The sequence below is a fragment of the Sorghum bicolor genome, chromosome 9, assembly GCF_000003195.3.
Source record: "Sorghum bicolor cultivar BTx623 chromosome 9, Sorghum_bicolor_NCBIv3, whole genome shotgun sequence".
In the NCBI taxonomy this organism is placed as follows: Eukaryota; Viridiplantae; Streptophyta; class Magnoliopsida; order Poales; family Poaceae; genus Sorghum; species Sorghum bicolor.
In genome coordinates, this window is record NC_012878.2 from 45,670,442 (window position 1) to 45,682,210 (window position 11,769).

General features: G+C 38.8%; 1 protein-coding gene and 1 pseudogene across 1 annotated transcript; one reads left to right on the plus strand and one right to left on the minus strand.

Moving 5' to 3' along the window:
* LOC110430461 lies at positions 2,345–3,425 on the minus strand (annotated as a pseudogene).
* Positions 9,401–9,991, plus strand: LOC8062710 (NRR repressor homolog 1). The gene has a single exon (XM_002439627.1). It carries the CDS (start codon positions 9,401–9,403, stop codon positions 9,989–9,991), a length of 591 nt encoding a protein of 196 aa, XP_002439672.1.

Below are 11,769 nucleotides of genomic sequence, written 5' to 3' on the forward strand. Positions count from 1 at the left end.
CATGCATGATCTATTAAATATAGATGAAAATAAAAACTAATTACACAGTTTGGTCGAAATTGGCGAGACGAATCTTTTGAGCCTATTTAGTCCATGATTGGATAATTTTTGTCAAATACAAACGAAAGTGCTACAGTGTCGGTTTTGCAAAATTTTTTGAACTAAACAAGGCCTAAACCAGGATGTTCTGTGCTGTGTAGTACTGTGTTTCGTCTCCACGTCGCCATCGCGTCGAGCCATCGACCCGGTGTCTGGCGTAAGCGCACAGCGGCGAGAGCACCTTCGCTGATAATTTGGAGGAAAAAGTCGATGTGACATCTCAAACTATCTATGATAGACTTAGTTTACGTCCCAAACTATAAAACCAAATATTCTATTCTTAAATTTTTCAAAACCGGTCAAATTATCCCCTCGAACGGTTTTGAAGAGCAGTTTTGTCCTTTTTATTTATTTCCGTTGAATCTTTGAAAAAAATAATAAATTATAGAAAAATCATAAAATAGAAAATATAATCTTCTTGGACTCTCCATGAGTAGATCTACACAGTGAACATATAATACGGTATGCTTTAGTAGAAAGTTTTTGCTATAACTTCATATCTATGTTTTTCTGAAATTAATTAGAATAATTCTTATATGCAGCTTCTATGATCCAATTATGATGAAATTTTTGTTGTGATCTAAGTATTATATGGCTGAAGTATAGTAAAAATTTTATATTTATTGGATCACATATAACTTTAGTTATAGATTTATTTAGCTATATTCTTGTTAAATCTATGCTTTATCTATAGCTAAGTTATACGTGATCCAATAAATATGAAAATTTTACCATAGTTCAAGCATACAATAATGAGCCCACCATAAAAATTTCACCATAATTCGACTATAGAAACTTCATATATGGATTATTCTAATTAATTATAGAAAAACATAGATTTAAAGTTACATCAAAAACTTTATACTAAATTATACTATATTATATATTTTTTTGAGAGGTGCTTTCCACGCTTACCACGTGGTAATTATACTATATTATATGTTCACTATGTAGATCTACTCATCGAAAATCAAACAAAATTGGATGTGTATTCTATGATTTTTTATAGATTCGTCAGAAATAAATAAAAAAAGACAAAGACAAAGCCATCCTCCAAAACCGCTCAAGGTAGTTATTTAACTGGTTTTAGAAAAAAAAAATAAAAGATAGAATATTCAGTTTTATAGTTTGGAGTTAAAGTAGCCTACCTAGATAGTTTGGGTGTAGACTTTTTCCATAATTCGGAGGAGTCACCGTTGATACCCTGCTGCCACGGGCAGGATGGGATGATGTAGGCACCGTTACGTCGGATGGGTGTGTGTGTGTGTGTGTCTCACTTTTAGCTGAGGTTACTTTGGATGGAGCAAAGTAAATTCCACCGGAAGATGAGTCCTTGTCACTCTGTGACGAGAGAAAGCGAAAACAAGAAATATCCAAGGGTCACAGTCTCCTTTGAGAAAATCTTTTAATTTACATGCTTTCAATAAAAACAGAGAATAACTCCTTTTTTTTTCCTAAAAAATGTCTCCTTCAGCAGGATCATTTTTACTATTACAGTATTACCGCTGTGTCCTGTCGGTCTCTGTCTTCTCTTTTATTTATTTTTGGATGTTGCATTACGAATTAATTGAAATAGTTATATCTATATATGGTGAATTAGTGAACATCAGCTATTAGAATTTTAATGATGAAACTATGAAAGGTGATACAAGAACATAGTGTAAGTGCAAAGGACCGTGGTGGGTAGCAGCAGCCTAACAGGGGAAGAAGTACGTGGTGCCACTAAAAATTATGGGGAGTAAGAGCATCCCCAACCGTTTTGCATAATTGATTTGGCAAATGAGGGAGTTTGCCAAGTCTCAAAATAATATGGCAAAGGTGAAAAGAGGCAATCTCCAATGGTTTGGCATTAATCACTTCGCACCAATTTCCCAATGCCAAGTGTGAACAGGTTTGGCATATATGCCAATCCTTCCTCTCTTTTTGTCAAGTTAACAAAATTGCAAAGTCTAAATGCCAAACCGTTGGATAAGTGTTTTTAAGACTTTTTGCAAATACATGAATGCAAAGCTTATTTGCAAAACGGTTGGGGATGCTCTAACGAACCCTTGCTAAGAGCAGGCGCAATGTATGCCACCAGAATCAGTAGTACCATGAGTCCAAGGTGCAGGCGGTAGTTGTGAACAACTAGGCGCACAATGTCCATCCTGTTTAAGGTGGGACCCGCAAAGGGAAAAAAATTGGATCTCCAACCTCCTATAACCCTTCTCGCGAGACAGAGAGAGAAGCTTCAGATCTCCAACCTTCACAATCGAATGCCGCTGCCGCCTCGTCGGCTCCTCCTAGGGTGCTTCCGCCTCCTCCTTGGATCGGCGCCGTCGCCAAACCTGTTCCTCATCATCTCTTCTTCCACGGCAGCAGCTTCACCCACTCGTCCTCGATCTAACACCTCCTTCTTGATACCTTGCCAATGTGTCTTGCATTGCACAACTATCCTTTTACAGTTGCTTGGTGCATTGTTGTTCAAGTTTGCAGGTACATATTTCTATTAGTGTTCTAATTTATTGTCATTTCCATTTATGGAATCCACTAAGTTGTTTACCCAAGCACTAAGGAGCCTTATGTTCTCATCTTCTGTCCAGTTCAACCTTACACCTCTCCTTTCTCTCTCTTCTCTTCCCCTAGCCTCTTCTATCCTCTTTTTCTCTTCACCTCCGCTTGAATCTTTGATACTAACAAAGTTTTTCTCTTCATGTGTTGCAGGGCTTGGAGAGGCTGATTTAGATCCATGAAAAGAAGCACATCCAACAGCTTGATTTGATGAGTACCCCTAACTTTCTTGTTGCTGAAAACCTTGAGGATGAAAACCTTGGAAGTTTATTGGTCTAGATTGTAGCCAAATTCCTTGCTACTAAAAACCATGAAAGCCTGGAGGAGAATTGCCATATACTTGATAGTTGGCTGCAAGCCCAAATGGGTGAAACTAGTGGAAATTAGGTGACAGGGATTGGGAGGAATGTATAGGATGTGCTTGCAAGAATGTTGAGGGAATTTGAGGAGGGGAGTCTTGTCTACTACTCCCATAATGCTGGCTTGAGGAGCCTTGGTTCAAAATGTTCATGAAACCTCTATTGGTTGGATCGATCCATCTCGTGTATATAAGTTGGGCAATGCTAAGGTACACCTTTTACCTATTAGGAGGTAATATCTCAAATCAATCTGAGCCATTGATTTTTCACAGTTTAATAAATTACTAAATAAATTAATAAATCTAGAAAAACAAAAATAGAACCCCCCCTATCTCCTTAATGATGGAAAGGAAATTCCGTGTCCCAATCCTCCAAATCACGCAAGATCCGGACCTTCCTCCCGCGGCGCCCGGCCATGCTAATCGCTCCCTTCCATGCGGCACCTGAAAATCCTCGCTCCAACCTGTTCTTCCCCGTGAGTTCATCTCGATCTGATTTCTCCCTGAAATCTCAGAATCATATATCCTTCAATCAAGAAAGAAGATGCTTTCGCAATGTCACCGAGCAAGCCGTGTTAAGGGGACCATGGCTCAGGTTTCCATCAACCTCGAACCAACACACACACACACGCACCAACCAGCTAGCTAGCCGGCCACACATGGTAATCACGTACTATCACATGCAAAATCAAATTTATAAAGTGACATAAAAAATATAGTAATGAAAATATATGAAACACAAAGTTATAAATCAAAAAGATTTACCATATCAATCAAAGATCATGCATGCATCAATTAAATCTAAAAAGAAGATTTTTTTATATTTAAAACTTTACTTATTTACCCTATTTTATAAAATAAAAATTAAATAAATATATATTTCATATATTACCTCCTATGAGGTAATAGAGGATGGTGACCGTCTGATCGAAATAAATGAACGGTCCACAGTCATCTGGGAGTACCACAGCAAAGGCCATATAAGTTTGGTGGTGTGGTGATATGTCCTGAGTTTGCCTCTGTTTTGTAGGTAAAGGAGCACCAACAACAGTAGAAAACCTTACATGAAGGAGGAGCAACAACGGGAAAATGTTGACGAAGAAGTGTCTGCTACAGGAAGGAGCAATAGCTAGAATACAACAGCCAGAAACGACCAACCGCTCTTCAATTTTCTAATGCAAGCATTGTATTGTTTATTTCCTTTCTATCGAAAGCAGTACTACAACCTGGAATTTGTTACTACCTGTCTCCATAGTGTATAGTAAGACTGCACTAAATGCTTCCTACCCGCTTACTACCCCCCGTTGCAGGTGCCCTAAGAATGGCATTGGAGTGTGGACATGGAAGGAGAGTAGGAAATAGGATACCAATGTTGGACACCATGTGAGAGCTGCGGTGCCCAAGTCCAAGTATACCAATCCATGGTCGATCGCTAGCAGATTAATTGTCATTGTGTTGAATGGGTCTGATTGCTCTAGTGCGGTGAAGCTCCTCCAAAGCTCCATAAGCCAAAGAGCCAAGATGCATGGTATCATTCTTGGAGGCTAAAAAATTGGGAGAATAGTTCAAATGAAGTCATCGTGAAGTACTCAAGAAGAGAACATATTAGTATGTTCTAAAACTAGCGAGGCATCACAATGTATGCAACTGTGTGAATTTTGTGGTCTATAGTGTGAAACTGGGTTCTAAATGTCATCCAACTTTTGAAACCAAACAAATTTGGTCCTCTAGCTGGTTTCAGATATGGTTTTTCTATTTTTCTAGAAAATAACAAAATCAATTTATTCTCCAAAATTTCATAGTTAATTTATTTTAACTAAATCAATATGAAACTAGTACCAGTATTGTTCTAAAAAGTTATTTATAAGTGAGTGATCTATTTAGTTATTTGTAACTTTTTATTTCAATTCCTGTTGTTTTATTTCTTATAGTTGTACTTATTGTTTATTTAAATTATCATGTTGGAGTATATCATATCTGGAGATCGACCAACAGGATCTCACATACTATGAATGAATAGAAATATGTGAAAGATACCACCAACCATATTTGTACTGAATGTAGGCATTACATGGATAGCGCTTTACTTTATGTTGAGTACCTAATTGTGTTATAAGTTTGAAACAAGTGTCACAAACATCATGCAATCAACGTGAAGCAGAGCACAAGACAATAATTTTAGAAAAAAGTTTATATAACCCCCCAAACTATTTAGGGTGGAATACTTCATCCCTCAAACTATAAAACCGGATATTCTACCCCCTGAACTTTCAAAACTGGTCAAATAACCCCTAGAGTGGTTTTAGAGGGTGGTTTTGTCTTTTTCTTTTTTATTTATTTCTGCTGAATCTTTGGAGAATCATAATAAATCACAAAAAAAAACATAAAATAAAAAGTTCAATCTTTTTGGACTCCTAATGAGTAGATCTACACAATAAATATATAATATGGTATACTTTATTACAATGTTTTTGTTGTAGCTTTAAATCTATGTTTTTCTATAATTAATAAGAATAATTCATATATGTAGTTCCTAAAATTTTTATGGTGAGCTCATTATTGTATGCTTGAATTATGGTAAAAGTTTTGTACCCATTGGATCAACTATAACTTAGTTATAGATTTATTTACCTTTATTCTTGTTAAATCTATGCTTTATCTATAACTAAGTAATACGTGATTCAATAAGTATGAAATTTTTACCATAGCTCAAGCATACAATAATGAGTCCACCATAAAAATTTTACCACAATTGGACCATAGAAACTACATATATGAATTATTCAAATTAATTATAAAAAACATAGATTTAAAGCTACAACAAAAAACTTTGTACTAAAGTATACAATATTATATATTCACCGTGTAGATCTACTCATCAAGAGTCCAACAAAATTGAATATTTTATTTTATGATTTTTCTGTGATTTATTATGATTTTTCAAAGATTCAGCGGAAATAAATAAAAAGAAAAAGACAAAACCACTCTGTAAAACCACTCTATGGGGTTATTTGACCGGTTTTGAAAGTTCAGGAGGTAGAATATCCGGTTTTATAGTTTGGGGGATTAAGTATTCCACCCTAAATAGTTTGGGGGGTATGTAGACTTTTTTCAATAATTTTAATACTAATCAACAAGCATGTCTACAAGCAATGAAACATTATGAACATAAACAAATGTAATTCAAATAACTTAAAATAGAACATCGACAAATTGATAATGCTTTTAGAAATTAAACTAGTTTTTTAATCATTTTAAACAAAAATCACCTTTGATACCGTTTAGTGGACCTAATTTGTCCGTTCTCTCACCAGTCACCCGTCGAAGAAGAGCATCCGGTTTTGTAGTTCATGATTTTAAATCGGACTGACGTGCTTGAAGGATGGGAAATAGATTAGTGGACCTAATTTGTCTGATCTCACCAGTCACCGGTCCAAGAAGAGCATAGTTCATGATTTTAAATCGAACTGCCGTGCTCGAAGGATGGGAAATATATTTTATCAATCAAAGAGAAATATTTTTTTTTGCAAAACTCAGTTATAGACATAGAAGCTCATATACACAAGCGCACACTTATCCATATGAACACTATACACACCAGTCGAAGAAGAGCATCCGGTTTTGTAGTTTATGATTTTAAATCGGATTGCCTTTTTTTGAAGGATAGAAAATAGATTTTATCAATCAAAGAGAAACATTTCGGATTGCCGTGCTTGAAGGATGGGAAATAGATTTTATCAATCAAAGAGATTTTTTTTTGCGAGACCTAGTTACAGACGTAGATGCTCAAATACACAAGTGCACACTTACCTCTATAAACGTTATACACACCAGTCGAAGAAAAGCATCCGGTTTTGTAGTTAATGATTTTAAATCGGACTGTCGTGCTTGAAGGATGGGAAATAGATTTTATCAATCAAAGAGAAACATTTTTTTGTGAGACTCAGCGCACACTTACCCCCTATGAATGCTATACACACCAGTTGAAGAAGAGCATGCGGTTTTGTAGTTTATGATTTTAAATTGGCATGCCGTGCTTGAAGGATGGGAAATAGATTTTATCAATCAAAGAGAAACATTTTTGCGAGACCAAGTTAGACGTAGACGCTCATATACACAAGCGCACACTTCCCCATATGAACGCTATACACAAGCACAAACCTTCGAAGAACCGAGTTGGAATGGCAAATCTCGAGATTGATGAAGTCACCATAGATGTCTTGTTGTCGACGCGTCGTTAAATCATAGAATAAATTCAGAAAAATGCAAACATCCGTGTCAAGTCGGAGATTTAAACCCAGGTGGGTAGGTTCCACCGTAAGGAACTATGATCACTTGTGGGGTCACCTATTTGAATTCGTATTTTCTGTTACTGCTCCTTCGTTTACTTTTAGCACGTCCGGCTGGGGCACACTAACTGCAGCTGGTGCCATGCATACCTTTCAGCACAGGAGGTTTAGCATGTTCTCTTGGTTGAAAATATTATTATTTGCTAATTTATTATGAGGAAAAATACTGTTGAATGATTGATAAATTTGACGTATAATTATACAACAGTGGAGCAAAAACTGCGTGAGGTCCAAGCGTAGGACATCAGAGAAATAGCTTGATCTGGGAGTGTCTCCATCGGTGAAGGTACTAGCACTAAAATCATCAAAAGGGAGCCATAGCACGGCCATGATAGAACATGTTTTTTTTGAATCATAATGAATTGTACTATACTCCCATGGTTTGTATCCAACTTCTCATGTACTCCCTCCGTCCTAAAAAGAGTATCATTTTTTACTTTAAGATATCTTATTTAATCATCTGTTTTATTTATTTCTTTAGAAAGAATTGGCTGTGGGACATACAGAATAGTTGCTATTTGCCGACAGACACTAGGAAAAATTAGATTGCTCAAAGACACTCCGTTTCTTATCAAATTTGCTGGCGGATACTACGTATAATAAAAAATTATTACAAAATAGATATAAAATCATATAAGTGCTAGAAAATTATACTATAATTTTTTTGACACTTTACATGATGAGAACTATAGTGTAAAAATATTGTTTTGCACTGAAATGACCATTTTGCCCCTCTTCATAAATAGACAAAGATAACCATGATTAATTAGTTAATATATTAGTAAGATACTAAAAATATAAACAATATTTTACACTATAGTTCTCATCATGTAGAGTGTAAAAAAATTTATAGTATAATTTTCTAGCACTTATATGATTTTATATTTATTTTGTAATAATGTTTGATTAGACGTAGTGTCCGCCAGCAAATTTGATAAGAAACAGAGTGTCTTTGAACAATCTAATTTTTTCTAGTGTCCGCTGGCAAATGACCACCATTCTACATGTTCTACAGCCAATTCTCTTTTTTAAAAATATTATAATTTTTATTATGATTTATTTTATCATTAAGTATACTTTAATAATTTTTTTATTTTATAATTTATAATTTTTTTAAAATAAGACGAACAGTCAAACACAATGTTTTGAAAGTCAAAAACGGAGAAAGTATTGATTAGCGCAGTCACTGCGGATTAAAAAGATGTTCGTCCGTTTTTTTTATTTTTTTATTTTCATCCTCGCTCAAGAATGCAAATTGCTAGCCTAGGCCTGGAATCAAAAAGGTAACCGTACGGATGAGCCGCTGTTAATGAATTTATTGGTGACACATGTCCTGTCGAAAGAACTATTCAAATGTTAGGGAGGGCAAAGTTTGAGTGTGACGTCGCATATTTTATACGATGTCGAAAGGAATATTTGATATTAATAAAAAACTAATTACATAACTTAATAAAAAACTAATTACATAACTCGTTTGAAAACTACGAGACGAATTTATTAAACTTAATTAATCTATCATTAGCACATATAGATTATTGTAGCACTTAAGACTAATCATAGACCAATTAGACTTAAAAGATTGGTCTTGTGATTTCCAACCAAACTGTATAATTATTTTATTCTTTTATCTATATTAAATACTCTATGTATATGTCTAAATATTTGATGGCTACTAATATATGGTACTGTACTCTATAATGGTCGAGTCTTTGGTAAATCAGTTGCCTCTTCTCGCACTACTGCAGTCCTGAATTCTAAGAGTGTGTTTGGTTGGGCTGCGGTTTTTAAAAAAGCTGGAAAGGAAACTAGGTATGGGAAAAATAGAAGGCTATGTGTGCGGGTATACAGTTGAGCAGTCGGTAGTGACTAGTGAACCGACACGGCCGCTATTTAACCACTTGCCAACCGCACCAACCAACACAAAGCTTTCCGTTCCACACACTCGCGTCCATTTTCCTTCACAATTCCACGCCCACCACGCTTGCACCAGGCCTGACTGCCTGAGCTCCGGAGGACACGAAGAGGGCCGGCCACTAGCCTAGCGATGGGTGGTGGCGGAGCTGGAGCAGAGACGACGAAGAAGCCTCTACTACGGGCCACCGCCAGCGACAGCCACGACGACGGCGCGGCGGTGCCTCCGCCGGAGCCGCAGCAGAAACAGCAGCAGCCGGCGCCATTGCCCGATGCTGGTGGTGGCAGCGGCGGCGCCGATGGCTCTGCGGCCGCGGTTCGTCATCAGAGCTGCGGCGAGGACGACGACCAAGACGACGAGCAGGTGGAGCGGTTCTACGCGCTCCTCGCCAACATCCGGGCCCTGAGGGGCTTGTACAGCGCCGGGACCGGACCAGCAGCGTCCGGCCGGGGCAAGGGCAGGAAGCGGGCGCGGGAGGCGGAGGCGCCGTGGACGCCGGCGTTCAGGTTGGAGGACTTCGAGTTCGAGGAGGAGGTCAACCAGGGCGCGGCCGCGGCCGACGCGCGGTGCGCTGTGATCAACCAGGGCACCAGTGGCGGCGGCGTTGCTAGTAGGCGGCCCGCCGCGGCCGCCGCGGCCGACGACGGCCACGAGGAGGACGGGGTCGCGGAAGTAGCGCACGGAGGGAATAAGCTCGGTCGCCGCGTCGCAGCGCGCGGGTGACCGCTGTTAACCAAGCTGCTTAGTCGACGATTGAATTGAACAATGTGTTGTATGCTTGGAGTTGGAGGATTCTCATGTTTAACTTCCCTTCAGTAATGTGTCTATTTTTTTAACTCTGATTTACTTACTGATGTAAAATACGTATCATTCTAAGCTGTACCGATATAGCTGTTCATATAAAGCTAAAACTCTCCAAAAACAGCTTCTCAAGACCTCCATCCAGAAATTGACTATTTTTTTGAAAAAAAGAGAGCCAAGATTTATGACACTAAATTAGTATCATTATTAAATATATCATAAACTATAGTTTTATATTATATTTATTTGGTTCTACTTTTTCCTACGAAATCAAATACAATTTTAAAAATTGATTTATTCAGAGAAGGATAAAATTATTCACGGCTTGAAATAACTCTATGTTTTAAAAAAATTATAGAACTAGAAACACCTAGTTCCTAGAACTTATTTTGTTCTTAAACAGTTAAACTAGAGCTATGCCAAATAAAGTCTAATTAGGTTGGAGACAGTTAACATGAGACGGATTGTGCGCTCCAACATCCCACAATGACCTTCCTCTGTGCCTCATCCTCGACCCCGCCGCCGCGGCCCTCCCTTCGCGCCTTGTCCTCGACCCTAACCTCGCTGCCGTTTTTGCTCGTCATTCCCCTCCACACCCCACTGCTAGCCACCATCTAGGGCGTTAGGGTTCACAGAGCTCTGGCGAACCCAAGCACTCGTTGTCGTCGTCATCTGGGGCTCCACCATAGCCATAGTCACCAGCGACACCAAGCTCCAGCCATGGTGCCCCCGTCCGTCCTTGGCCTAGCCACCACTACCACCGCCAGGCTCCATAAACCGACCGACCTTCTTCCCCACCACTTGGCTTACCTTCCTTCCTTGGTTGGCCGGACCCTTCTATAGCCCGCTAGAGTTGGCTTCTTCTCCCTCTCTGACGATCTCCTCCTCACTGAACCCTAGGCACTGTTGTGTTGTCATCTTCGTCTCTGATGCTCACAGATATAGGAGGAGGAGAAGGAGGCCTACCTCACCGTTGGAGGGGAGGGGAGGGGAGGGGATGGAGGAGCTCGGCGGTGCAAGTGGGGGCACGCGGTGGGAGTGGGCGTGTGCACGAGATGGGACAGGGGAGGAGGCAAGCATGACGCGGAGTGGACGACGGGTCGCACATGACCTTGCAAATTAAGTTCTAGACCTCTCTGGGTTTGCTGCCACTACTCAATGATGATATGTTTATCTTTGTATGCCACTATCTTGCTCCCTCAAACACGAGTAAGTACAATGCACTCGCTCTCTTTGGCTTTTTGTTGCAGCTGCTAGTGCGCTTGATGCAGCTCCACAACTGGATACATTATTGTACATGTTGCTGCAAGTGCAAGTTTCGAAATACAAAAGGAAGTTCTTAATTGTATTTATGAAAAAAAGTTATATTTTGTCCCTAAACTATTGCTGAGTCTGGACTTAGTTTGTAAGCTCAAAACACACACACACACTTCACCTCACCTCCCCTATACACTCGAAAAACATCAATAGTGAGGCTCATAATAAGAAAAATGAACTCTAAGGCCAGTCTCAATGTATAGTTTCATGGCACAGTTACCAAGACTATAAACTAAGTAATCGAGCCACATGAGTTTTATGAAGATGAAACTCCTCTCTCATCAGATGAAACTCCTTCATTTAATGACCTTGCCAGTCAGCAATTTTGCTTATGTGGCACCCTATTTAATGTGGATGACACTCTTATGAAACATGCATTAAGA

Bases quoted from the DNA above. Each gene is read 5' to 3' on its own strand.
- LOC8062710 (XM_002439627.1), top strand. From the start codon at position 9,401: ATGGGTGGTGGCGGAGCTGGAGCAGAGACGACGAAGAAGCCTCTACTA.